The sequence below is a fragment of the Chrysemys picta genome, chromosome 2 (genome assembly GCF_011386835.1).
Source record: "Chrysemys picta bellii isolate R12L10 chromosome 2, ASM1138683v2, whole genome shotgun sequence".
In the NCBI taxonomy this organism is placed as follows: domain Eukaryota; kingdom Metazoa; phylum Chordata; order Testudines; family Emydidae; genus Chrysemys; species Chrysemys picta.
In genome coordinates, this window is record NC_088792.1 from 248,891,310 (window position 1) to 248,918,953 (window position 27,644).

General features: G+C 40.2%; 1 protein-coding gene across 7 annotated transcripts in view; it reads left to right on the forward strand.

Annotated features, from left to right (window-relative positions):
* NDUFAF6 (NADH:ubiquinone oxidoreductase complex assembly factor 6) overlaps positions 1–27,644 on the forward strand; it is a 51,074-nt gene that overhangs the window by 14,510 nt on the left and 8,920 nt on the right. For 4 of the 7 annotated variants that reach the window (XR_010598933.1, XR_010598934.1, XR_010598935.1 and 1 more), the window contains exons 5-9: positions 2,191–2,293; positions 6,839–6,972; positions 8,939–9,040; positions 15,514–15,570; positions 15,945–16,020. Coding sequence is in view for 4 of the 7 variants with exons in the window: in XM_042845097.2 (XP_042701031.2) it covers positions 2,191–2,293; positions 6,839–6,972; positions 8,939–9,040; positions 15,514–15,570; positions 15,945–16,020 (472 nt within the window). In the remaining 3 variants the exon portion in view is untranslated. Of the gene's footprint in view, positions 1–2,190; positions 2,294–6,838; positions 6,973–8,938; positions 9,041–15,513; positions 15,571–15,944; positions 17,106–27,644 lie in introns of those variants that run through there. The other 3 variants (XM_024105269.3, XM_024105268.2, XM_065585941.1) reach the window with 1 other exon arrangement.

Below are 27,644 nucleotides of genomic sequence, written 5' to 3' on the forward strand. Positions count from 1 at the left end.
GAGGGTAGAACTTCAATTTTTTTGCTTTAAAAACTAGTTTTTATGAAAGCTTGCAGATTGTCAGCTCTGAAAACTAATGCCCTCACTTTCGCAATATCAGTGCAAGCTTCCGAATGCCATCCTGCAAATTTATCTCACTGCTGACTGGAGGGTCTAGGGGTCTGTGGGCTTATGTGGTGCTTAGACCTTGGGCTGGCCCTCTGCACAGAGGTGAGTTTCCCTTCAAGAGATCAGAGACAGTTAGCTCTCACACACAGCTGGCTTCCAGTCAATTCTCATTTCTAAAAGATGCAGTGCTCTGCAATTTATAAGAACTCAAAGTGAAAAACTTTCTCAGACTGCCTTTTCATGCCATCCTATTCCTATCCACTTACTACATCATAGTCTCCTGACAGCATTCTGTGACCTTGTCTGTTTGGCTTTTAGAAATTACTTTAAAATATTTCTATATTGCCTCATATCAAGATGAGTTATGAGCTTAAAATCTCAAACAAATGTCATTTATGATTACATGCACTTTTATATTGCCTTCCCTACAAGATCTATATATATATAAGGTACTTATATGGCCCTGATTACCTTAGTTGTCTGAACGCTTCACAGTCTCTAATGTATTTATCCTCGCAACACCCCTATGAGGTAGGGAAATGCTAATATCCCCATTGTACAGATGGGGAACCGAGGCACAGAGAAGTTAAGGGACTTACTGAAGGTCACACGGGAAGCCTGTGGTGAAGCAGGCTATTGAATCTGGGTCTCCAGTCTCCTGGATCATAAATAAATTAATTATAAATTAATGGAGATATCCTATCTCCTAGAACTGGAAGGGACCTTGAAAGGTCATCGAGTCCAGCCCCCTGCCTTCACTAGCAGGACCAAGTACTGATTTTGCCCCAGATCCCTAAGTGGCCCCCTCAAGGATTGAACTCATAACCCTGGGTTTAGCAGGCCAATGCTCAAACCACTGAGCTATTCCTTCCCCCATCATACTTCCTATCAGAACACTTTATAAATATTTATTACTTTAACATCATCACATTGGTGTGAGGTAGATAAGTATTAATACACACATTGTGCACTGAAACTAAGGGACTTGGAAGTCCAGTGACTCGCCCAAGCACACACAAGCCATCTATGGCATAGACCATCCAGGTCTCTTGACTCTCAGGCCTGTATTTTTTATCCACAAGACCAGCCTTCCTGTCATAGTGAGTGAATGTTCTATTTCTGATCGCATTTGCATGAGACAGCCAAGTACACTCAGTAGTTTAAAAGTGCTTTTAAAAAGCACACACTAGAGGAACATATTCTGATATCTGTAATTTTCTTTCACTGAGATATAAGCCTCATTCACTGACAATGGAATAGAATTGGCAGTTAATAGTGTAAACATACTGTAAAGTACCTTCATCAGAACTAAGGGTGTGAGTCTGCAGTAGCATGGCATGAAGACTCCAAGGCCAGGTCTGCACTACAAAATTTGGTTGGCATAGCTGTGTTGGTCAGATGTGAAAAAACCACACCTCCTAGCTGACATAATTATACCAGCAAAAATCCCAGTATAGATGCACATATGCTGACAGTGTGCTTCCATCAGCATAGTTAATATTCAGTGTTGTTGTAGTCATGTCAGTCTCAGGATATTAGAGCTCGTCTCTTTCAGCAACAGAAATTGGTCCAGTAAAAGATATTGTCTCACCCACCTTGTCTCTCTAGCATAGCTAATGTCATTTGGGAGGGGTGGTAGTGTTCTTGCCAGCAAAAAAACTCCTGTTGGTATACAGGATCTATGGCGGGGACTCTGTCAGTATAGCTATACTGGCAAAGCACTTGTAGTGTAAACAAGCACCAATTGATTTAATGTTAATGCAATATTGCAAGAGAGAATTTAAATCCATAACAGTTGTGGTTCCTTCAGCAACCTTAGCTGGTTGCCCTTGCACATACATAATATTTTGTATTGTTGGAGATGTTTTAAAATGTATTCCTTAATGTGTATATGGTTTTATTCATATATACACACACACACACGTGATTCCTCCCCATCCCTTAATGTGAGTTACTTTTGTCCACTATACCCTAATGAAGGATTATGTAGATCTGCTTATAATGATCAGTTTGCACACAAAAAAACATATTCATGTTGGAATACAGACTCATACATATTCATGTTCTGTGCTCAAACTACAGGAGAAAAATTTGGATGACAGAGCATATCATAACATCCAGGAACTTGAAACATATGCTGACAACACTCATAGCGCTCTCTTGTATCTCACCTTGGAAATGCTGGGTATGTGCTTTTTCTTTATTTAGGGTTTTATGGAGAATTTATCAGTACTGCTACTATATTTACTAATGGGGAGGATTTTCAAAAGTGCTGATGGTCGAGCTAATTCTGCTCCCATTAAAGCCCGCAGTAAAGCTTCCATTGACTTTAACGGGAGAAGAATAGGTCAACGCTCAGCACTTCTGAAAATCCAACTTTAAATCTATAAAATTAAGGGCTGTCGATTAATCGCAGTTAACTCACATGATTAACTCAAAAAAATTAATTGTGATTAAAAAAATTAATTGCGATTAATCGCAGTTTTAATTGTACTGTTAAACAATAGAATACCAATTGAAATTTATTAAATATGTTGGATGTTTTTCTACATTTTCATATATATTGTATTCTGTGTTGTAATTGAAATCAAAGTGTACATTATTTTTATTACAAATATTTGCACTGTAAAAATTATAAACAAAAATAGTATTTTTTAATTCACCTCATACAAGTACTGTAGTGCAATATCTTTTTTGTGAAAATGCAATTTATAAATGTAAATTTTTTTTGTTACAAAACTGCACTCAGAAACAAAACAATGTAAAACTTCAGAGCTTAGAAGTCCACTCAGTCCTACTTCTTGTTCACCCAATCGCTAAGACAAACAAGTTTGTTTACATTTGCAGGAAATAATGCTGCCCTCTTATTTACAAAGTCACCAGAAAGTGAGAACAGGCATTTGCATGGCACTTTTGTAGCTGGTATTGCAAGGTATTTATGTGCCAGATATGCTAAATATTCGTATGCTCCTTCATGCCTCGGCCACCATTCCAGAGATATGGATGCTGCAGTAGCTGCCAGGTCACCTGCATTCTGAGTAACTGGAAGATCAGGGATCTCCTCACCACTCACATCCTCACTGGGGCCGGAAGGCTCACCGTGAACATTTGTGTCTATGTATCTCAGGAGAGCTCCTTCCTGCTTAGATAGAAAAGCTTCCTTTGCTTTTTGTTTTTTTCTGAATGCTGCCCCAGAGGGGTGTTTTCTTCTTTCACTCATGACTGCTGTTCTGTGCCAGCTACAGTAGCTCTCAACACTCAGTTGAAGGGGACAAATAAGCAGGCTGGTAGCAGGGCCTGAGTGAGGGTAGATATCAGCATCTTAAGGGCCTAACTGGCTTCTACTACTTCAGTTGACTGCCTGCTCTCCTGAAGAGGGTTCAGGGAAGCAGCAGGAAACAGGAACCTACCTGAGAAACTGGTGTTAATCAGTCCAGGCTCCTGGGGGTGCTAGAGAGATACATAAGAGGCTCCTCCTCCTCTCTCTCCCTGCAGCGCCTGCTGCTTTCTGTTATTCCCTTTCACCTTTTCTCTTGTCTGCCTGTTATGTCTCTTGTGCCCTCCTTCCTCCAGCACAGCACTCCACCATCTCTCTGCATCTAGAGCAGAGAGAATACGTATGCACCAGCAGCAGACACAATTTTCTACACTCTGGGTCCTAGTGGCGCCCCCCCACAGTCTGGCACCTGAGGCGGCCGCCTCAGTTTGCCTCATGGTAAGGCCAGCCCTGAACATATTTGAACCCTGTTATCAGGACCCAGCTCCCAGTCTTCTTTTCTCAAGACTAAACATACCCAGTTTTTTTTAACCTTTCCTCAGAGGTCAGGTTTTCTAAACCTTGTTTCGTTTTTGTTGCTCTCCTCTGGACTCTCTCCAGCTGTGGCCTCATCAGTGCTGAGTAGAGCAGAACAATTATTCCTGTATCTCAGGGGTTCTCAAATTTCATTGCACTCCGACCCTCTTCTGACAACAAAAATTATTCCATGACCCCGGGGAGAGAGGGGGAATCGAACCCTGAGCTTGCTGGAGCATCACTGCCCCAGGCATGAGGGCCAAAGCCTAAGTCCCACCAACCTGGGTGTAGGGACCCAAACCCAAACACAAGAGCTTCAGTCCCAGGCAGGGGGCCTGTAACATGAGCCCCACCCAGGGCTGTATCTTATAACACTCCTGTTAATATACCCTTGAATGGTATTTGACATTTTTGTAACTGCATTGCATTGATAGCTCATATTCAATTTGTGATTAACTGTAACTCCCAGATCCTTTTCAGCAGTACTACTGCCTAGCCAGTTATTCCCAATTTTTTAGATGTGCATTTGATTTTTTTCCTTCCTAAGTGTAGTACTTTGCACTTGTCTGTATTGATTGTCTTGTTGATTTCAGACCAATTCTCCAATTTATCAAGGTTACTTTGAATTCTAATCCTGTCCTCCAAAGTGTTTGCAATCTCCCATCTTAGTGTCATCTGCATATGTGATAAGCATGCTCTCCACACCATTATCCAAGTCATTAATGAAAATATTGAATAGTACTGGACCCAGGACAGACTCCTGCAGGATTCCCTGGATACACCCTCCCAATTTGACAGCAAATTATTTATAACTACTCTTAGAACAGTTTTTCAACCAATTGTGCACCCACCTTATAGTAATTTCATCTAGACCACATTTCTCTAGTTTCTTACAAGAATGTCACATGGTACCATGTCAATAGCCTTATTAAAATCAAGATATATCATGTCTACTGGTCCCCCCACCTCCCCATATCCGTTAGGCCAGTAACCCTGTCAAAGAAGGACATTGATTTGGCATAATTTGTTCTGAAAAATCCATGTTGACTATTATCCTCTAGGTGCTTACAAATTGATTGTTTAATAATTTGTTCCAGTATCTTTCCAGGTATCCAAGTGAGGCTGACTGGCCTATAATTCCCCAGGTCCTCTTTGTTCCTATTTTTAAAGATATGGTATTATGTTTGCTCTTTTCCATCACTCTGGGACCTTATCTGTCCTCCATGAGTTCCTAAAAATAATTGCTAATGGTTCTGAGATTGTTTCAGCTAGTTCCTTCATTACGCTAGGGTGAATTTTATCAGGCCCTGCCAGCTTGACTACATCTAACTTATCTTTAACCCATTCTTTCCCTGTGCTAGCTTGTGTTCCAACCCCCTTGTTGTTAGTGTTAATTGTGTTAAGCGTCTGGTCACAATTAACTTTTTTAGTGAAGACTGAAACCAAATAGGTATTAAACACCTTAGCCTGCTTGATGTCATCCATTATTAGTTCTCCTTCCCGCTAGGTAGAGGACCTTCATTTTCCTCCGTCTTTCTTTTTCCTAATGTATTTATAGAAACTCTTTTTTTATTGCCTTTTATGTTCCTTGGTAGGTGTAACTCATTTTGTGCCTTAGCTTTTCTGATTTTGTGCCTATGTTCTTGTGGTATTTTTTTGTACTCATCCTTAGCAATCTGTCCACATTTGTAGGATTCCTCTTTGATTTTCAGTTAATTAAAGAACTATATTGGCTTCTTACTATTTTTTCATCTTTCCTTCATGCCTGGATAGTTTGCTAATGTGCCTTTAATATTGTCTGTTTGAGAAACTGCTAACTGTCCTGAACTGCTTTTTTCCTTAGATTTTCTTCCCAGAGGACCTTACCTACTAATCTCTGAGTTTGTTAAAATCTGCAATTTTGAAGTCTGTTGTTGTTGTTCTGCTGCTCTCACTCGTTCCGTTCCTCAGAATCATGAATGCTATCATTTCATGCTTTCTTTCATTCAAACACCTTTCCACCTGCAGATTTGCAACCAATTCCTCCTGTTGGTCAGAATCAAAACTAAAATGGGTGCCCCTCTGGTTACTTCTTCCACTTCCTGAAATAAGAAGGGGCCCCCAACACATTCCAAGAATTTACTGAATGTTTTATGTTTTGCCATGTTGATTTTCTAACAGAAATCTGGGTAGTTCCCCATTTTGTGTTTTGGATATTTCTGTTATTTGTTCTAGAGATGCCTCATCCTTCATCTCCCGATTTGGAGGTCTACCTTGACATCGCTTCCCTTTTTCCCCCCTCCATTTCAATTTCAGAATGTCAAAATGTTTTGTTTGATTTCAACATTTTCTACTAAAACAATTCAGTATTTCTGAATCAAATTTTTTTAGAAATGTTTGTTCTGCAAAAAAAAAAATCAAAATTTCAAATTTTTGTCTAGATTTAGGACAAATCAAAAGTTGAAATGTTAGAATTTCCTTTGGGACCGAAATTCTGAATTTCACTTGGCTTTGCTTAGTATTTATTGCTGAAATTTGATTCCTGGTTTCTTGTTCACTGGGGTAAGGGGTTGCACTGATGTAACTACATTGATGTACTAGGATAAACTGTACCAGTGGAAGTCAGTTTTCACACTGGTGTAGTGTATCTGTAATAGGAGTTTGAACTGGTTTAGCTACATTGATATAGCTACACGAGTGCAAAAAATGCATTGTAGACTAGCCCTAAGAGATGTCTCACTCCAGAATGTAGTAATCAGTCAGCTAGTTTACTAACTTTCACCTCTGAGATTAGGTCTCAAGGACAATCTGTGAACATATGCTGTTTGAGGCAAATATATTCTTAACAGCTGTAATACAAAAGTTGTGTAGTTTCTGCTCATGAGACTTGTTAATATGCTACACTCAGACTATTCTATGGTTGTTATGTGGTTTTAACCTTTATTTCTGAAAATACAGGTGTGCGGGATATCCATGCAGACCATGCAGCCAGTCACATTGGGAAAGCACAAGGCATTGTCACCTGTTTAAGAGCAACTCCGTATCATAGTAAAAGACGAAAGGTCTTTCTTCCTATGGACATTTGTATGTTGGTAAGAAAGTATAGACTGGGAACAAACAATATAGTATCTCTAACTACATCTCTCAGCTTTAGATAGATAGTATTTTCTGTTAGACCAGAAAGTAAATGTCGAAGAGCCTAGTTGCTATTAGTAGAAGGTTCACTTCCTGTGGCTTGCAGTACCCCCAGCATGCTCTTTCAGTGATAGGGCTTTTCTTGGTCTTGTTGCTTTGCTTCTTTTGGGAGGTATGATTAGAGTGATTTTTTTTATTTATTTTAGTACTAGCTCACTGAAATTTTTTAGTACTAAAATGCAATTCAGTAGCATTTTAGGATTTTTCTTCATGTGCAGAAAGACCCCTGGAATGGGAATCAATTCCTTCCTCTCAGCACTAAATTTTCTAGTGTTGTTCCCTTTGTTTCAGAATGAGCTCCCTAGCCTCTCTTTGCTGTGCTGTGGTCATACTCTTGCTTTTTCTGTGCAACTCAATAGTAACTACAAGTATTTGCTCACTCATTGCTATAGCACGTGGGGTCTAGTTGTACAATTTGAGAGAAAACACCTAACTGGCACTGGAATTCAGCAGCCCTTACACTAACAGGTAATTGTCAGTGACACAAGGATTAAAACACAAGTTTCCCATTAATGTTCAAATGAGTCTGTGGCTAAATCTATAGGCATAGGCATTGAATATTTATTTAATAATTTATCTGTTTGCATTTTCAAATTATGACACCATTCTCATTGCTCTTATATAAATCCATCTAATTGTGGCAGTGCTTAAGGCACATGCACTAGTCTTCTATGAATATCATTTAAATGTGAATTAATATCCTTGATTTGCAAGTTTTGGTTGTTTTGTGTAGAATAATGAAGAGCTCCAAATTTGATAACCTTTGGCTTTGTTTTCCTGCTAGGTCAGTATTATGTGAATGGCACAGAAGCATAAAATGGCTGATACGTCCATCCCAAACAGTAACTCATGATGGGGGCTGATTAGGGCCTTCCAACTTTCATATCTTTGTTTCAATATAACTTAATATCATATACCCAGGTACACATACACACACCCACACAGAATTGTGCTTGTCCCTGCCATCACAGCCACGCATGTGACTATGAAACTTTTCAGTCATTGGTGGGTGTAGGAGATGGATGCAAAGGTAATCTCCCTCTTACCCAGACTGAGAGTGTTGCAGAGACAAGAGGTATCTTGGCAGCTAGTCAGAGTCACCAGATTGCTCTTGAATCCATATCCTCTGTGTGGCTTTGTCTTTACTATAAAATTTTACCATATTCAATCAGCCTTGTGAATAAGTAAGTTAGTTGACATGATGCTGAACAAAACTTGTCTTAGTCTGCATTAACCACAGTGTCATTGTCACCATTGTGTCACCTAATTCAATTCTCCATAAGTGTTCAAACATGGTACCATTTGTAGTATAGACAGGAGCGCCGCCAGCTTTTCTGCCACCCTAGGCGGCGGAAGGTCCCGCCCCGAAATGCCGCCCCCCATAGAGGCGGCGGAAGGTCCTGCCGCCGAAATACCGCCGCGGTCGCCGCCCCCCAAATTGTAGCACCGGCCCTGAGTATAGACCTGCACTATGACAATACCTTTCTTCATGGACCAGCTGTTTTTCCGGTGAAGCCGTAACTTTTTCCTTTACCCTGCGCTTAGCCTCAGTTGATTGTTTTTGTTTTGTTTTTTTTAACTTGACACGCAAGAAGTTGATTTCAGATTACCAGAATTTAAATTCTAGCTCAGTTATCCCTAGTTACTACAAAGTATTCAGAGAGTCAGTTTATGCAAAGACTGAGTTAGTTACTCTTTCCTGTCTTTTCCTTCACTGAGCTTTGCTTCCTACTGACTACTTTAAAAATATGCATAAGCGTTTTTCAGATTTTTGATTGTAGTCTGGCTGCCAGGCAGGCTTCTGGCTTTCCTACTCTCTTGTTAAGCAGAAATGGGTGTTTTGTTTTTGCTCTTCACTCTCAGCATGGAGTTTCGCAAGAAGATTTCATAAGAGCCAATCAAGAGAAAAATGTGAGAGATGTAATTTACAACATTGCCAGCCAGGCGCACGTTCATCTAGAACATGTGAGCTTCCTCTTTTCTTGTTGATAGCATATAATCAATTTTCATGTTAAGAAGTGTTGTCAAAATGTGGTGGTGTCTTGTTGGGGACCTTATTTATTGCATCAAATATTTTAAAAACACTTTTACCTTCATGTAGAAGATCAATCTCCCAGCCTATTCAGTCCTGGGTGCCTATGCTGAAAGTGATCATAAAAGTGCTGATTGCAATTACATTGAGGAGTACAGCCTTGTAGTGTTAAACTGATTGGTCCTTTGAGTTGGAGAATAAACCCACCAAAAAACTTATTCTAAAACAATAAAATAATTTTTGAATGGAGGTTCTCTTTATGGTAACACACTTGCATGAATTTATCTATATAGAGATAGCTGTATGTGTGTATAACTACTGACTGAAAGCTTTTGCACATACAGTAGAACCTCAGAGTTATGAAGACCTCAGGAATGGAGGTTGTTCATAACTCTGAACAAAACATTTTGGCTGTTCTTTCAAAAATTTACAACTGAATATTAACTTAATACCGCTTTGAAACTTTAGTGTGCAAAATAAAAATGCTGCTTTTAACCAGCTTAATTTAAATGAAACAAGCACAGAAAGAGTTTCCTTATCTTGTCAAATCTTTGTTTTAAACATTCTGGTTTTTTAGTGGTTTATGTGTAACCCACTGTTACTGTATTTGCATTTTTATTTTTTTGGTCTCTGCTACTGCCTGATTGTGTACTTCCAGTTCCAAATGAGGTGTGTGGTTGACTGGTCAGTTTGTAACTCTGGTGTTCATAACTCTGAGGTTCTATTGTATGTCATTATGAGATGTAGGTTATGCAAGGGTGTGCCTGCACAGATCAGATTCCAGGATCACAGCCATAGACTGTGTGCATGAGTTACTTTGTGTATTTTGGACACAGGTGCAATAATTATTAGGCATTCAGATTTTGCCTTTAAGTGCCAAACTTTTTTTTCCCTGGAAACTACCTACTATATGCATAGTGAGCTACACCAGCAATGTTTCTCTGGTTTTGTTTTTGCCCCACAGCCAGTCTAATTGGGATCACTGTTTCAAACTTCACTATTTGTGCAACGGCTTTATCACAGGTTGTTATTCACATGGATCAATTAGTGGATCTGAACTTAAGAAGCCACACTGAGACCTACTCTTTACCTCTCTGTTGCTATAAATATTGAAAATAAAACATACGGGCTATGCTTATAAAAAGCACTTTGGTACATACTACATAAGCACTTGTACATTTCCCCATTTCTCCAGAAAATATACATAGTACAAGAAGTGCTTTTAACCAGATGTTACAACAATTTGTGTGTGTGTGTGTATACATTTAATTAGTTAATTGCATTAAAAAACTACATTAAAAGAACATTAAGGTGCAAAGACAAGCTCTCAAAAGTTAAATGCCAGAATTAAGGTTGCCTGTGCAACATTAGTTCAGCCCCCTTGTGCTTATGCATTGTGATATTCTTTAATTACATAATTATACATAATGACAACCCCCAGCATCCCTGCCTCATTTAATGAATGGGTCTTCAATATTTCTTTTTATCCTTCACAGTTGGCGTGTGACACCAGGCCTTATTTAGCACCATCCAAACGCTGCACTAATTACAAAATTATTAATTCCCTCATGGGAATTTTTATGGTGCTCTCACTATAGTATCTGAATACATCACAACATCTTTGTGAGATGATGATGATGATTGATGATTATTATTATTACAGCTGGGCAACAGAGGCACATAAAGATTAAGGTCAAAATTGTCAAGTGTCCACTTAAATTTGTCTCCCTCCAATGTAAACTCTGAGAAAGTACTGCGGTCGATGCAGTGCGAATGTAGACGCTGTGTTACCTATGTTGACCCTAACAGTCCTTCAGCAGCTGTTCTACAATGCCCAACACTGACTGCTCTGGTCACAGTGGAGAAGTCCACTGCCTGGGTGTCAGAGACTGGAAGTTCCTCCACTTAAAACCCTGCGAATTTTTTAAATGCCTTTTCGTGATTGTCCATATTGGCGAGCACACCTAGCAGCTCTCCATTATTGTGTGCAGCTGCCCAGCTGACCATGCAGGCTACGCATTCCAGACGCACTCCAGCCTGGAATGGACAGGAGCTATTGGGTCTCCTGGGCCTGTGGGGAGAAGAGGCTGTGCAACTATGGCTATGGACAGGTTTCAGAGTAGCAGCCGTGTTAATCTGTATCCACAAAAAGAACAGGAGTACTTGTGGCACCTTAGAGACTAACAAATTTATTAGAGCATAAGCTTTCGTGGACTACAGCCCACTTCGCATCCGAAGAAGTGGGCTGTAGTCCACGAAAGCTTATGCTCTAATAAATTTGTTAGTCTCTAAGGTGCCACAAGTACTCCTGTTCTTTTTATGGCTATGGACTAGCCGTAGAAACATGGACATCTATGAGCAGATTGCTGAGGGGAAGCAGGAAAAGAGATATGATAGGAATTGACAGCAGGACTGTGTGAAAGCAAAGGAACTGTGTCAGGCATATCATAAGACCAGGGAGGCCAATAGTCAATCCTGTGCTTAGCTGCCACTCTTACAAGGAGCTGCATGCCATACTTGGCGGAACATGCAACTGGGAGGTCCAGCTCTGCCATGAGCCAGGACATGTTTGAGACTCCATCGCAGTCCAGTTTATCCTGGCAGTCGAGCATGGGTGAGTCTGATGGGAAGGAACCTTGGGTAAGTGTATACGTTTTTTCTATTACAGTGATGGCACCTCCCAATTTAGCAGGACACAGCTATTGACTTTTCATTAATTTACTTGTACTAGAAGAAATAGCGGTACAACAAAGAAAGGTAGCGTTATCTGCTTTTCATTCCCCTGTAGAGTTAGGTAAGGGGGGCCACAACATATACTACAGAACGTCTGGTGGTAGCGAAAGTACCCTGTTAGTTATGGTACACTATGCCACAACTCATAGGATTAGTGACAAATACAGTGTAATAATCATATAGGTACAGCAAGCACCACAAAATTAATAGGTGCATTGACAATGTTATATTAATAGATGTGTACCAAGCACCACACAATTCCTAACAGGTCTTCAGACTGCAGGGCCAGCTAGAGCAAAATCCACAGTAATGTGTTGTGGTGTATTGCCAATAAAGTCCTCTTTCAAAGCATCCCTGAGCGGTTTTGCTCTGTGCCTTGAGAGTAAATAATGCCAGTGCCCCTCCAATCTACCAAAAGCACATTAAACTGTCGTTTTTCACCTGCTGAGCTGGTAGTTGAGTCTTTCCTTGTTGCTGTTTAGGTGGCCAGCATATGGCTTAATGAACAAGGGGTATGCTGGCTCCCGAAGGATCACTATTAGCATTTCAACATCGCCAATGGTAATTTGCTGGTCAGGAAAGAAAGTCTGGGCTTGTAACTTTCTGAAAAGTCCTGTGTTCTTAAAGATGCGAGTGTCATGCACTTGCCTGACAGGACAACATTGATGTCAGTAAGGTGTCCCTAGTGATGCACCAGCGCTTGCATAATCACAAAAAATAGGCCTTTCTGTTGTACTCTGTGGCAAGGTGGTCTGGTGCCAAAATAGGAATATGTGTGCTGTCTATTGCTCCACTGCAGGTCAGGAACTCCACTGCTGCAAATCCATCCACTATGTTCTGCATATTGCTGAGAGTCTCAGTTCTGCATAGCAGATGATTAATGGCCCTGCACACTTGTATGACAACCACTCCCACAGTGGATTTTTCAACTCCAACATGATTTCCCACTGACTAGTATCAATCCAGCGTTGCAAGTTTCCATAACATGATAGCCCCTTGCTTTTCCACTGTCAGCGCAGTTCTCATTCTGGTGTCCCTACACTGGAGGGCTGGGGCAAGCTTGGCACACTGATCCCTGAATGTGGCCTTACGTGTCCGAAAGTTCAGCTCATCATCCCAAGCTGCATTAGGATGGAATCCCACCAGCCAGTGCACCTTTCTCGGGCCCAGAAGCAGTGTTCCACTGCTTGCAGCTGCTCTATGAACACCACCAGCCATCTTGAATGGTTTTATGTCCTACAGCAATATGCCCACCAGGAAATTGTGATGTTTCTCCTGGCTCCTCTTGTGGCTCTGCAGATATTGGAGGATCATGCATCCTGTGCATGCAGTGCTTATGACAATACCGCAGGCTCCGTAGTTCTGTCAGAGATAGCAGATGGTGACAAGTCCCATGTGGGTTTGTGAGATTTTCATAATAGGCACAACAGTTCTGGGATAGAGGTGGAGAAAGTAGCATAATGGGAACTGCACCCTGCAGTCCCAGTCACCCTGCATGACTTGTTTGTGCCCCACTGTGCATTGTACCGTCTTTTGGGAAGTGTTGGCACTGGATGGGGGCGAGTTGTACACTGGCATACTTACCCATAGTGCACTGCATTGTGCATCGGCACAAACACTCCTTGTGAGTATACACACTGCCAACACAAGGAGTCAGGTATGCACATTCACAAGCAATATAATAACTGTGGCGGCTTTATGCCAATGTGACCTGTGCCGGCAAGTTTTGTAGTGTAGACATGCCCTAAGTGATGTGATATGCTCCTGCAATGACAGTTACTGCAGATACTGAGGGAGTGTTAAATTTATAACCAGTAGAGGGCAAAATAAGCTATTGAAGAGAGTAAATTTCTTTAAAAGCTTTGTGATTAAAATACAATGAAAACAATCAAAATTGTATTGAATACAAGTGAAAGTTCTGTTGCAAAGGCAGTCCCTTTTAACAATCTTAAGTCCTGCTGACACCTTTTTTTTTTCTTTTTAAAAATATAGTTCTATTCTGAAATGTAACTCTGGAAAGATGGCTTCTCTTGTTTCTTTGTATGCTTCTCAGTTGCTCAACATCAAATGTGCTCAGTTTACCAAGCAAAAAGATGTTTTTCTAACTGTCAGCCTTGCAAGACATGGAAAGTCAAGCTGGATCCTTTTCTGGCTCATGCATCATGACCAGTAAATAGAACCAACAAAAGTGTATTGTAGGTTTAGTTAAGGGTGAACTTAGCCCCCCAAAACTGGAGGGTGGAGGGGGGGAGAAATTGTCCTTTATTTCTCCTGTTTAACCTCAAAGGTTAAAATAAAAAATCCTGCTCTTTGGAATATTTAAGGGATATTCCTTTCAGTTGAGGGCTGTTAAAGCTGTAGTTCAAGATTCAGCCTATTACTATTCCATTCTGTTTGTCCAGTTCTCCAGGGGGCTGTTTAGAAAAAACAGGGAATTCAATCATTGATATTCTTAGTATTTTTAAAGTTAAAAAAGCAGAACAAATGTTTTTGGAAAAAAACATTGATCCTGTATTTATAAATAAAGAAATATTAAAGGACAATTTTTTCTTTGTGGTTTTTCTTTTAGGTTCAATACCTTGATTTAAAAATAATGCAACTGCAGTTTATGCTCCAGTCCTGCAGTCAGATCTGTTGTCTCAGACCCCCGCAGCCATGTGGAGCCTCATAGAAATCAGTGGGGCTTTGCCCAGACCCAGTGGTCTGAGCTAGTGGATCTGATTGCAGCATTGGAACCTAAGGGTAGGTCTACACTTACCTCCGGGTCCGGCGGTAAGCAATCGATCTTCTGGGATCGATCCCGGAAGTGCTCGCCGTCGACGCCGGTACTCCAGCTCGGTGAGAGGAGTACGCGGCATCGACGGGGGAGCTTGCCTGCCGCGTCTGGACCCGCGGTAAGTTCGAACTAAGGTACTTCGAATTCAGCTACGTTATTAACGGAGCTGAATTTGCGTACCTTAGTTCGAAGTGGGGGGTTAGTGTGGACCAGGCCTAAGGCTATGTCTACACTACAGATACTACAGCTACTGTGCTACAGCTGTTCTGTGGTGGTGCCATAGTATAGATACTTGATACAGTGAGGGAAATGTTTTTTTTCATTGCTGTAGTTACAGCTGGTAGTTAGGTCGATGGAAGAATTCTTCCAACTACCTAGTGGTGCCTACACCAAGGTGTAGATTGGCTCTGTCTCTCTCAGGGATGTGAATTTTTTGTACTGCTGAGTGACATAGCCAGGTCAACTTAAGTTTTTGGTGTAGACCTGCCCCAAGTTATTAATTCTTATGATGTGGAGACCAGAAGTCAGCCCCCCACCTCCCTCTCGTACATTGCTAACAGGAATAAAAGTATTCAAACAAGCAGAACACATGGGGAGCAGATATGTGGAATAAAAATATACCAGTTTACCTACAGTTTAAGCCTGCGAAAAGGCACAGGAATGGTAACAGGCATCTCACAATATTAGACACTTGGTTTTGTAATTACTTCTATATATGCTGAAGGATGGTGCTTGGTTTTTTATATAAAGAAAGTTGTACTCTTCATTGCAGTATATTCAAATGTGAAAGATTTAAGCTCATAAGTTTTGCCAGTTTCAGCCATAAAACTCAGTATTTGAAATTCACTTTGACATGGTAACTTCCCTACTCAATATTTTTTTTCCTTCTCCTTTCAGGCTAGGTCTTTCAGTAAAAATGTTCCTGTTAAAGCATTTCCTGCGTTTCTCTATACAGTAAGTGTGATAACAGTGCACTCTTTAAGTGGTGAAGTAATTTGTGACTAGTTCAAGTTTATGAATGGTAATGCACCAAGTTAATTGTTAATTAGTAATAGTTTTTTTTTTATTTCAATGGGAGTCCTGGGTGCTTAATACATCTGAAAATTATGCCACCTAATTAGGTGCCTAAATATAGATTCAGATGTCTAACTGACCAATAGAAAATAAAACTATTTTTTAAGGACACAATTTCTCAAAAGGGTTTCCATGTATTCATAGACTGTCAAGAATGGTTTAGATGTTTATAAAATAATATTTCATATACTGCTGTTTGTATCTGATAGCTATTTGTGTACGGTATACATACTAAACCTTTTTTTCTTTTCTAGGTTGCTTTAGAGGATTATTTATATAAAATACAGAAAGTAGATTTCAACATATTCCATCCAAGCTTACGTAAGAAGAGTACGTTACTACCATTGTATTTATATATTAGATCCTGGAAAAAAAAATATTAAAAATAGACTTAACATGTCAGACTGAGAACTGCTTTTTTTAAACTGATAATTTTATAGAAATGTTTTTGTTAAATAAGCAATTTTGTTATACATTCTGTGAACTATTCTTAATTGGAAGTAACATATGAGCGTGACCTGTATTAGCTTGCTGATCATAGGAAAAGCTTGTTCTTGTCAGTAAATTAGGCAGATGTGATTTGGCAAACACATAGATATGAACTGTTCTAAGGTTACTCTTGTAGTCATTTTTTTTTTGTAATAACCACACTTATTATTTACTTAAAGCCAAATTTTACTTGGGATAATCCCCCATTAATATTATTTACTATTTATTCCTGGCAGCATATGCTATCTGCTAAATGCTTTCCTAACATAAAAGAAGACCTGATTCCTGCGCAAAAGAGCTTACAATCAATACTCTCGTATTCAGCTAAGCAACATTATTTAGTATTTTACAAATTACACATTACACAAAGCAACATTTCTTGTGTATGCCATTGGTTTGACGACACCACCACTTAAATCCTTCTCGATGCCTTCATCTTGTCCCCAAGTCCTTGCTCTTGAGTCCCCACATGGGCAGAAACCTGCTTCTGAGATATGCTGGATGTTGACACTTCCAACTCTCGATGGAGTTCCTCCATATTTCAGTGGGAATTGTTAGGTGCTCAGCATCTCTAAAGATGATAACCTAAATGCTCAATATTTCTGATATTTGTTTTCTTTCATAAAATGGTGCTTCCTAATGTCCATTTTTGTTTGTTGCACAAATCCTGTAGTTTCCTTTGCTATCATCCTTTTCCTGTTGCATAGATATTTTGCATTTAGAGGTTTTTCTTTCTTTTTTTTTTTTTTAAATCAGGATTAATCTCCCCAGATGCTTGGTTGCATAACAAGATCCTGTGTGTTTTATTGCACAGTGCTACATAATGAATTTCTGAGAGCATGAGCCTTAGCTTTTTCTGTCACAGGATCTGTTACCATGGAGGAAACTTTGGGAATCCAATATTAAACATTTAAAACAATTCCATTGAATGACAGACTAAAGCTGTGCTTCTTACCTTGATTATATGTTCAGTGATACAAGTATTTATCAGTCTTGCAGTTCACTATTTCTGAATGAGAAATTTCAATTTGAAGCAGTTTCTTTCAGGACTTTCTCTGGACTCTGTATTCTGTGTTGTTACGAATGCAGTAAGCAAAGTCGGCATGAAAGTAAAAAGGCATCTTGGGCATTATGCTGTCATGTATGAATACACTGGATTCTTCTTCCCAGGACTAGAAGTCAGGAAATCTTAAAGGTTCAGTATTGCGATCACCATCCCTTCAGTCAACTAGCTCATCATTGCTGTTTTTGAATCTGCCAAAAGGGTCTGCTTAAAAAAATAGTTACTGTTGCCACCACAGTGCTCCCTAATGCGCTACTAACAGGCCAGCAACACATTTTCTCTGATTTGTTCTGTTTTTTTTATAGAAAGCATTACAATTGGCTCATCCTGCAATTGGTCCACAACCGTCTTCCTACCATGCTGAGTCAGGGCAATAGAAGCAGCCCTATCTGTCTTTCATTAAGAGGAGTCTCTCTAGAAAGTTGAAATGCAGCAGGAAACTGATACAGTAACTTAGTGCTGAGTGGGAGAAGACAGGAAAAACCCTGCAGTATAGCCAACATATAAGTTGTTAACACTGAACTCGTGGCTTGGAAGCAGAGCAATGCCTTGCTTCAGTGCTGGATCTGAGGAGAGTTGACTGCCATAGCTACAGAAGAATCAATCAAAGGGCTAATCTGTGCTAATGTTAGTAACCATGTGATATAGTGAATGGCTAGCATACTGGTAGAGAGAGCTTGTCAGTGAATTAGTAAAAAGAGTATGGAATAAATCAGTTAGTGTTCTGTTTGGTCACATGAGAGTTTATGGTGACCTTAGAGAATAAAGCAACATGCTGAATCACAAATGGCAGTAGGCTTTTTTTAATGATACAATTTATTTTATCTCCTGTATACCCTTTAGGAGACCATTTTCCCCTTTCATGTGCATGCATAATTCTGGATTTAGGAATGATGTGTGTGCATGGAGTTGAGAATATGCCCTAAAATAATTTAAGTACCTCTCAACCTCAGTACAGATCTTAATTTGCCAGTGCCCCACCATATAATCCTATCGTTTATTGCTTGTAATCATGGCCATCAGAATTGGTGACTGAAAATAAATCTTTTTCCTTGTATAATGTAAATTAATCCCACATTCGTGGGATTAGAGTCTTTCTATTTTTAGTTATGTTCTGGATCTCTCACTTAAATATTTTCTCATATTTGTGCACTTCATGAGAGTTATGAACAACCAGCTGATTTGGTGTCGGTACTTCAGTAGACTAATTGGGGGACATTTTCAGAGACACAAATAGTGATAACTGCCATTAGTGCCTTTGAAAAACTCTTCCATTGCCTGTTGACTAGTAAGCATAAAACGACTGATCTGGTTGCCCAAATTCTGTTTTGATTCTGGAAGTGAATGGTATAAAAGCAATAGGTTGCATGTCTTTGTTTCAATGGCTGCAAAAATTAATCTGCTGGTCATATAATTTATTCTTAGAGGGCCCAGTCATAGAATCATAGGACTGGAAGGGACCTCAATAGATCATATAGTCCAGTCCCCTGCACTCAAGGCAGGATAATATAATAATTAGATCATTCCTGACAGATGTGTGTCTAACCTGTTCTTAAAAACCTCTAATGATGAAGTTTCCACAACCTCCCTAGGCCATTTGTTCCAGTGTTTAACCACCGTGACAGGAAGTTTTTCCTAATGTCCAACCTAGACCACCCTGGCTGCAATTTAAGCCCATTGCTTCTTGTCCTATCCTCAGAGGTTAAGGAGAACAATTTTTCACCCTCTTCCTTGTAACAACCTTTTATGTACTTGAAAACTATTACATCTCTCCTCAGTCTTCTCTTCTCCAGCCTGAACAAACCCATTTTTGTTTAATCTTTCCTCATAGGTCATGTTTTTTAGATCTTTAATGATTTTTGTTGCTCTCTGCTGACCTTTCTCCAATTTCTCCACATATTTCCTGAAATGTGGCACCCAGAACTGGACACAATACTTCAGTTGAGGCCATATCAGCACGGATTAGAGTGGAAAAATTACTTCTCATGTCTTGCTTACAACATTCCTGCTAATACATCCCAGAACAATGTTTCTTTTTCTTTCTTTCTTTTTTTTTTTTTTGGCGCAACAGTGTTACACTGACTCATATTTAGCTTGTGATCCCTTTCTGCAGTACTCCTTCCTAGGCAGTTATTTCCCATTTTGTATGTGTGTAACTGATTGTTCCTTCCTAAGTGGAGTATTTTGCATTTGTCCTTATTGAATATCATCCAATTTACTTCAGACCATTTATCCAGTTTGTCAAGATCATTTTGAATTTTAATCCTATCTTTCAAAGTACTTGCAACCCCTCCCAGGTTGGTATCATCCACTAAGCTCCAGGTTGGGACCCCAGGTTCAACAATTCCTAACCTGGGGTTACAAATGAGTGTAGACACTCAAGCCCTAGCTTAATAAACCATGGTCTTCTAACTTGAGTTCTCCTAACTCAAGGGTTTATATTGCAATGTAAACATACCCTGTGTACCCAGCAGTTGAATTCAACACAAAGTAGTGTGGAGACTGACCCTATCACTTCCATCCAAGGATCTTAACCATTGCTAATAAATTCTCACAACAGTTGTAGGAGAGAGTTGTTCGTATTCATTGTACAGATGTGACAACCAAACCATGAAGAGCTGAGTGATTTGCCTAAGGTTACATCAGAAGTCTGTACTGTAACAAAGACAAGAGGTTCTGACCTATACTCCTATATTTTAACCACAATACTATCTTTTACTGTCTAATGCTGTCTCAAGAAAACAATGTGAAAGGGTTATGGTCTACCTCAAAATGCTAAAAGCACTTTCAGTGTCCTCTAGAGTCAATTGCTTCAGCAAGGACTGCCTTCTAGGGGGAATTATGAGATCCATTCTGCTCCTACTCTTATTTTAGAAGGGGGGAGCAATTTTGTCCACTAGTTTTGCAAAACAACTGCAGTTTACAATAGTAATACCACTGTGCTGGGGACTGTTTAGAGCTAGATTGTGCCTTTTGCAGTAAGCCTTGCATAGAAGGTGGAATGAGGCTGTGCTAACCCAGGAATCCTGGGAGCCATTGTAACTCAGTCACAGCTCCCCATATGCTCCCCTCTTGCTTCAGCTAGGGAGTAATTTCCAGCAGCTCTTCAGAGGGTACAATTTACCACCACCTCATATTCCTAGCTGGCTCTGCTTTGCTGGCTGAGAGCATGGATGGGGCAGAGCCAACGACAGAAGAAGGTGCAAGAAGCCCTGCAGGAGGTAACTTTGGCATAATCTGCCAATAGGGAAAATGTATTCCTAATGTTCATTGCTGTGAGGTTGACTTGTGTTGTATTCCTTCAAAATCATTTTAAACCTGAACTATAGTAACTCTGGATGTTATATCCATATAAGTGTTCAATCTGTTTTTACAGTGTCCCTACCATGAAGAGTTCCATTTTTCACTATTGCATATTTTCCAAGGATTTACCTCCCTTTTCTCACCTGATATGTGTCCATCTTTATTTCAGGGGCTGTGAACCTTTGCTGTAAACTACTGATTTATTTTTAGAAGATAAGTTCTGTGGCCCTTAAGTATCCTCAGATCCCATTGAAGTTAATAGTGTAGAATCCTAAGCAATTATGACTAATATCCACAGTTACATTAAACAGAATAATAAAAAAGGAGATTAACCTTCACGCTTTAGGGTATAAGATGGGTGACCCTACTTGCCTGGAGCTAGGAAGCAACTTCCCTTAAGGACAGATTATTAATGCCTGTGCCTTGATCTCTCACATCCTCCTCTAAAACATATTGTACTTACTACTATTAGGGACAGGATGGTAACTAAATGGACAGTTAGTCTGCTCTTATATTTCAGTTGTTATATTCCATATTCTCTGGGCCATTTTGTATTTGCATAAAATCTGAAATGCAAGAGAGAACTGAATTTCTGCTCCAGGGTTCAGATTTCAGTCCACTGAAAGCCTGTAAGTGGGAGTCTTGAACCCCTTTCTGCCCACTCTACTGGGTGACTTCTGCCATAACAGTCTGTGTAGCAGTGAATGGTGGAGCATTGTGAGCACCCCAGAGGAAGTGGCGGGAGCATAGCTAGCAGATTCATGCAACTAGGGATTCACTAGCCTCCAAATTCCACACATGAAGAGTAGTGGGATATATCTCTTGTTCTATATGCCTGCTGTAGAGTTCAGGGAGCATCTACGACCCACTTACTGCAGGCTGCGGCTAAGGATTACTCAATCCTGTATGCATTACTCTGAGCACATGGCCCATTTACGCCTGCTATGAACTGGGGGCCAGATCAAAAGAGATGGAACTGTAAAAAAGTCTACAAATTATCTAATTCTCAACAACCCACGCACATGGCTGGAATTTGCCTAGAAATAGAAATCCTTTCCTTGACACGGTGCACAATCCACAGCTCATTTTAAACTGTATGTAGGCAGGATGTGACAAGCGAGGACATTTTTCTTTAATTTAGCTCTAACTGATTTGTCCTTTTTTAAAATTAGTTCAGTTGTCAGCCTGAACCCAAATATCATAATTTTTCCTTAAGTACCCAATGAATCAGTCTGCCCCCTTAATCTTCAGATTCACTGGCAACCTATAATGAGTTTCAGGATCTCCTTTACTAAACATGCCAACCCACAATGTTTTCCTAGAATCAAAACCAGACAGGAATAAACACTAGACTTTCTTTAGTAAGCAAATCTATTATACAGACATCCCAATGCTGTTTTCAACCTGATATACATCCATGATGTCTATAAATGGCAGTGTTCAATACTGAGGATTTTTTATATGTCAATTAAGGATATGTCTGTATTGCAACTAGAAGATGTGATTCCCAGCACAAGTAGACAGATTTGTGCTAGCTTAGCTCTAGCTTGTGTGCTAAAAATAGCTGTGTGGACATTGCGGCACTGGTGGCAGTTTAGGACACACTCAAGTCCAAGCCCACCTGATCCCCTGGGTCTGAGCTCAAGTGTCTGGCTGAGCTACTGCCAGAGCCACAATATCGCACTGCTAATTTTAACCCTCGAGCTCAAGCTGAGCTATCTGCACTGGGAATCGCACCTCCTAGCTGCACAGTAGACATACCCTAAAAGGCCCAGATTGATACCAATATCTATGGTATTTATAAGGTGTCTTTTACAGTGGTATCTAAACACAAATACTAATCAAAAACTGGATTTGTACATGTAAACTGGCACTTAGGTACTTATCTGATTTTCACTGCAAATGCAAGATATATCTATGTAGATATAGGATAAGTCTAGCTATATGCACTAGAGATGAGCAGACGGGAGGGGAAATATGTGAGTGCAAGAGACTCATTAGGCCAGATTTTCGGAGGCAGGGTGCCTGAGGTGTGGCTACAGAAACTGCATACAGACCTGTTGTGCCTGCAAATCTTGCATTTGCAAGTGAAAATCAGATAACTGCCTAAAGGCCAATTTGCATGTACAAATCCAGTTTTAAGAACAGGAATTGGTATTTAGATACTAAAATAAAGACACCTTATTAATACCATGATAGATGAGTTTAGATTTACTGATTGTCATGGATGTACACAGAAACACTCCAGGCACAATATAAGGACTTGCTGATTTGAAATTTTGGTCCAAAACGTTTTGCAAGATTTAGGTTTGCTGTGTTTTAAACATTCACTGAAAAATAAAAGGGAGCCACAGTACACGTGCAGTAGACTTCATAGCTGGTGACAGTAGTTCAAATCTTGGTTTGTTTATAAAAGTAAAATCAGCTAGGTGGCTTAATCTATTATGTCTCTATGAAATATTGTCCACTAGCCAATTTACCATGATTGACAGAAGAGCTGATGATTATAATGGTTAATATAGATAGGCTATTCAGGTCAGGATTGAGCTGCATTAGGAAAGCTTGTAGAGAACCTGCCTGCGCTATGCCTGGTTATAAACTCCCAGTGTTATTAGTCTCCTACTTGCATAGAATTTAAAAAAGGTCCAAGAAAATCCTCATTTAGTCAGTTAAAAACAAGGTAAAGTAAGTCTGAATCTCTTTGAGTTGCAAAGACAGCTCTATGAATGTAGTACTGTTATGCTTGCAATACAGACTGAAATGGTACAGAAACAGGTATGAAATTCCTCCATTTACATGAAACTGAATTTAAAAGCCTATTTTAAATAATATAATTTCTAACATTTTAAAGATAGATGATCTAAAATCGGAGCAACTGGCTTCAATCATTGACACTAGATTGCATCTTTAACCATTACATTACACAGTAATATTTAATATCTCTACGTGTGCATGTTTTTTTTTAAAAACTTATAATTTGCTCCTGACCACACAGACTAGTTCAAATTGTGCTGTGGCTTACTGGTTTAAGTTCTGTGGCAGATAGTGCTCCTAACATCAGAATTCACTGGACTGCTGCGCAAGTGTAAATTTTCTTTCCAAAGAAAGTGTGCTCCTCAAGCAGAAAATGAAGAGAAGGGGAGAAGATTTGAGATTGTAGGACAGATTAGTATCCCTCCTGCCTCAGTTTAAATATGGCACTTAGCAACCAGATGGGAACATTTCACAAGTGCACTTTGTACCCTCTTGTGTGGGAAATCCATTTCATATGCTTGCAGTGTTGGCAACCATGGCAGGAGAAATCTTCTCAACTAGCTATTCCTAGTGAAAAGGGTGCTTTCAGTAAGGGTATGTCTGCACGAGAGCTGGTGTAAATTCCAGCACAAAGAGACATACATGAGCTAGCACGCTAAAAATAGAAGTGTGGTCATGGTGGCACATGCATTGGGAAGGGCTAGCCACCTCCAGGACAATCCCATCGGACCATACATCTCCTTGAGTTGGAATTTTCACCTTCCAGTTCCAGTGTAGACATTTCTTGAAGGACCGAAGACCTGCAGTGGTCTTTTCTTGCCATCCAATAATCAACAGTAATCAGATGCTGTTTCTACTGTTTAGGCAAAGGAAAAGATACAAACACAGCATAACATCCACAATAAACCTGCTTTATTTGTCTCTTCCTACAGGTAGGAGCAATAAAATGTGCAGAGAATGCACCCCAAAGATAGCAGCCAATACATTCCTTTATATTTAGTTAGATTATGCACACTACAGTTAGAATTCTTGTTCACTGCAGAGCAGAATTTGTCCTGTCAAGTCTATAACTCTGAACAAGATAACCTATGAGAGGAATTCCATAAACTTCAGTTTATGATTTATACAAAGATAAATGGGGTTGATTTCTTCTAGGTAGGGCCCCAGCAAATTCACGGTCCATTTTGGTCAATTTCACAGGATTTTAAAAATTGTAAAAGTCATGATTTCAGCTTTTTAAATGTGAAATTTCACAATGTTGTAATTATAAGGATCCTGACCCAAAAAATTATGGGGTGATCACAAGGTTATTATAGGAAGGGTTGCAGTATTGCTACCCTTACTTCTGCGCTGCTGCTGGCAGCATCTCTGCCTTCAGAGCTGGGCAGTCAGAGAGCGGCAGCTGCTGGCCAGGAGCCCAGCTCTGAAGGTAGAGCTGCTGCCAGCAGCAGCATAAGAGTAAGGATGGCACGATATGGTATTGCTATATTTACTTCTGTGCTGCTACCTGCAGAGCTGGGCTCTCAATCAGCAGCCACCACTCTCTGGCTATCCAGCTCTGAAGGCAGCAGCACAGAAGTAAGAGGGGCCTGGTATGGTATTGCGACCCTTACTTCTGCACTGCTGCTGGCGGGGCACTGCCTTCAGAGCTGGGCACCTGGCTAACAGCAGCCACTCTCCAACAGTCTCTGAAGGCAGCACAGAAGTAAGGGTGGCAATACCAATATTGCGACCTCCGTAAAATTACCTTGCAACCCCCCTGCAACTCCCTTTTGGGTCAGGACCCCTGGTTTCCCCTGTGAAATCTGTATAGTATAGGGTAAAAACACACAGGATGTACTTGATTTTAACTGTTTTTTAATGTAAAGTAACAGTAACAGTCTTTTAAGATATAAGTAAGTTTTCTGTAGACTGCCTTTTACTCATATCAGTATCACATGTAAACACCATAACTGATCTATTCTATGTATGTTAAATTGCAGTTCTACTCTAAAGTGACTCTATAAAAATGGCATTGTGGGGCTCCATTCTTGTCTCAATGATTTCCATAGCAAATATGCAGATGACACTAAACTGGGAGGAGTGGTAGATATGCTGGAGGGTATAGGATACAGAGGGACCTAGACAAATTAGAGGATTGGGCCAAAAGAAATCTGATGAGGTTCAACAAGGACAAGTGCAGAGTCCTGCACTTAGGACGGAAGAATCTCATGCACTGCTACAGACTAGGGACCAAGTGGCTAGGCAGCAGTTCTGCAGAAAAGGACATAGGGGTTACAGTGGACGAGAAGCTGGACATGAGTCAACGGTGTGCCCTTGTTGCTAAGAAGGCTAACAGCATTTTGGGCTGTATAAGTAGGAGCATTGCCAGCAGATCGAGGGACATAATCATTCCCCTCTGTTCGGCATTGGTGAGGCCTCATCTGGAGTACTGTGTCCAGTTTTGGGCCCCACACTATAAAGAAGGATGTGGAAAAATTGGAGAGAGTCCAGCGGAGGGCAACAAAAATGATTAGGGGGCTGGAGCACATGACTTATGAGGAGAGGCTGAGGGAACTGGGATTGCTTAGTCTGCAGAAGAGAAGAATGAGGGGGGATTTGATAGCTGCTTTCAACTACCTGAAAGGGGTTCCAAAGAGGATGGATCTAGACTGTTCTCAGTGGTACCAGATGACAGAAAAAGGAGTAATGGTCTCAAGTTGCAGTGGGGCAGGTTTAGGTTGGATATTAGGAAAAACTTTTTCACTAAGGGGGTGGTGAAGCACTGGAATGGGTTACCTAGGGAGGTGGTGGAATCTCCATCCTTAGAGGTTTTTAAGGTCAGGCTTGACAAAGCTCTGGCTGGGATGATTTAGTTGGGGATTGGTCCTGCTTTGAGCAGGAGTTTGGACTAGATGAGCTCCTGAGGTCCCTTCCAACCCTGATATTCTAAGATACTGTGATTCTATGGTCAGTTTACCTGTAAAAACATTTTTTTCTAACTAGTCCTGGGCTCAGAGGGTGAAATTCTGGCTCCATTGAAGTCAACAGCAAAACTCCCACTGATTGCACTGGGGCCAGGATTTCAACCCAAGTCAAGCTGTGTTCTGTTCTTTTCATACACCATCAATAATAGAGCTCTTCTGTTCAAATTGGGCCCTCACTTACATCTGTGCATTGCCTTCAGTGGGTTGGTATAGGTGTAATTGATTAGAACTTGGCAAACAATTCTACTGATGTCCAGGTTGGAGTAGAATATAACTCTCACTCTTGGCTGTGCTTATAGGCATGTGACAATTCTCCAAAAAGGGCCTTATTTTTGAAATGTAATGTGCCCACGCTACACACACCCACATCATATATAATTTGAAAGCTCATTTTATGTACATTTAGATGAGGAGCTGTCAAGTGGTGCGGTAAGCCTCTAGACAAGGTGAAACAATGGTACCCAAAATGAGAAAATGTCATATTTTTCACAGTGCCAGAAACACTGTTTAACATGATTATAACTTTTTACTGTTTAATTTAATTTCAACACCTTAATGTGATCTTTATTGGTCAAAGCTAACAAATGACAATGCTTTAAAAGATTTGTATTGGTTTTGTATGGGCAAGTTTTGTGTTTTTTTGTTTGTTTGTTTGTTTGTTTTTTCCAGAAATGAAGAAATTTTTTTACCATGGGGCAAAAATGACAGATATCAACATTTTGCAATGTACTAACATGAAATGTTTCACACTGCACATTCTGAATTATCAAAGTATCTCACAAACAATTATAATAATTTTCTGTATTTTCAATTGAAATTTGCTGACCAGATCTGTCTCATTATATGTTGTCCACCAGAAGCAGATTGCATGCCCATAGTTTGTACTGCATAGTGAGTAGATATAAATGTATGTGATTTCCTAATATAATGCTGTAGCAGCATATTCTTCAAGGTTATGATTCACTGAATATGATTATCCTATTTGTATGCATATATCATTTTGGTATTTGAAGTTAGGAATATTGTCTATGCATCTATTACAAATATGTTTATACCTGGGGAAAGTCCATTAGGCAGAATGCAATCAGTCTAGATGGCTGGCTGGGAAGGGCCATTAGGGAAAACAATAGGTCTTAGAAGATGCTAATCTCCCACCGGGGAGCCTTCCTGAGGACCCTACAAACAGCCTCTGAGTCATGGCTGCTGTGTCCCTACAGGGGTATGTGACCAAGTCACCTGGCACTGGACTCCATCTTGGAATACTAGTGTTTTTGCACTGACCCGGCATGGGAACCAAGTGGGGAAACAAAGGGTTCCTGCCATATGCAAAAGCTATTTAAGGCAGGGGAGTGACATCATCGTGGTTCTTCACTGACTCC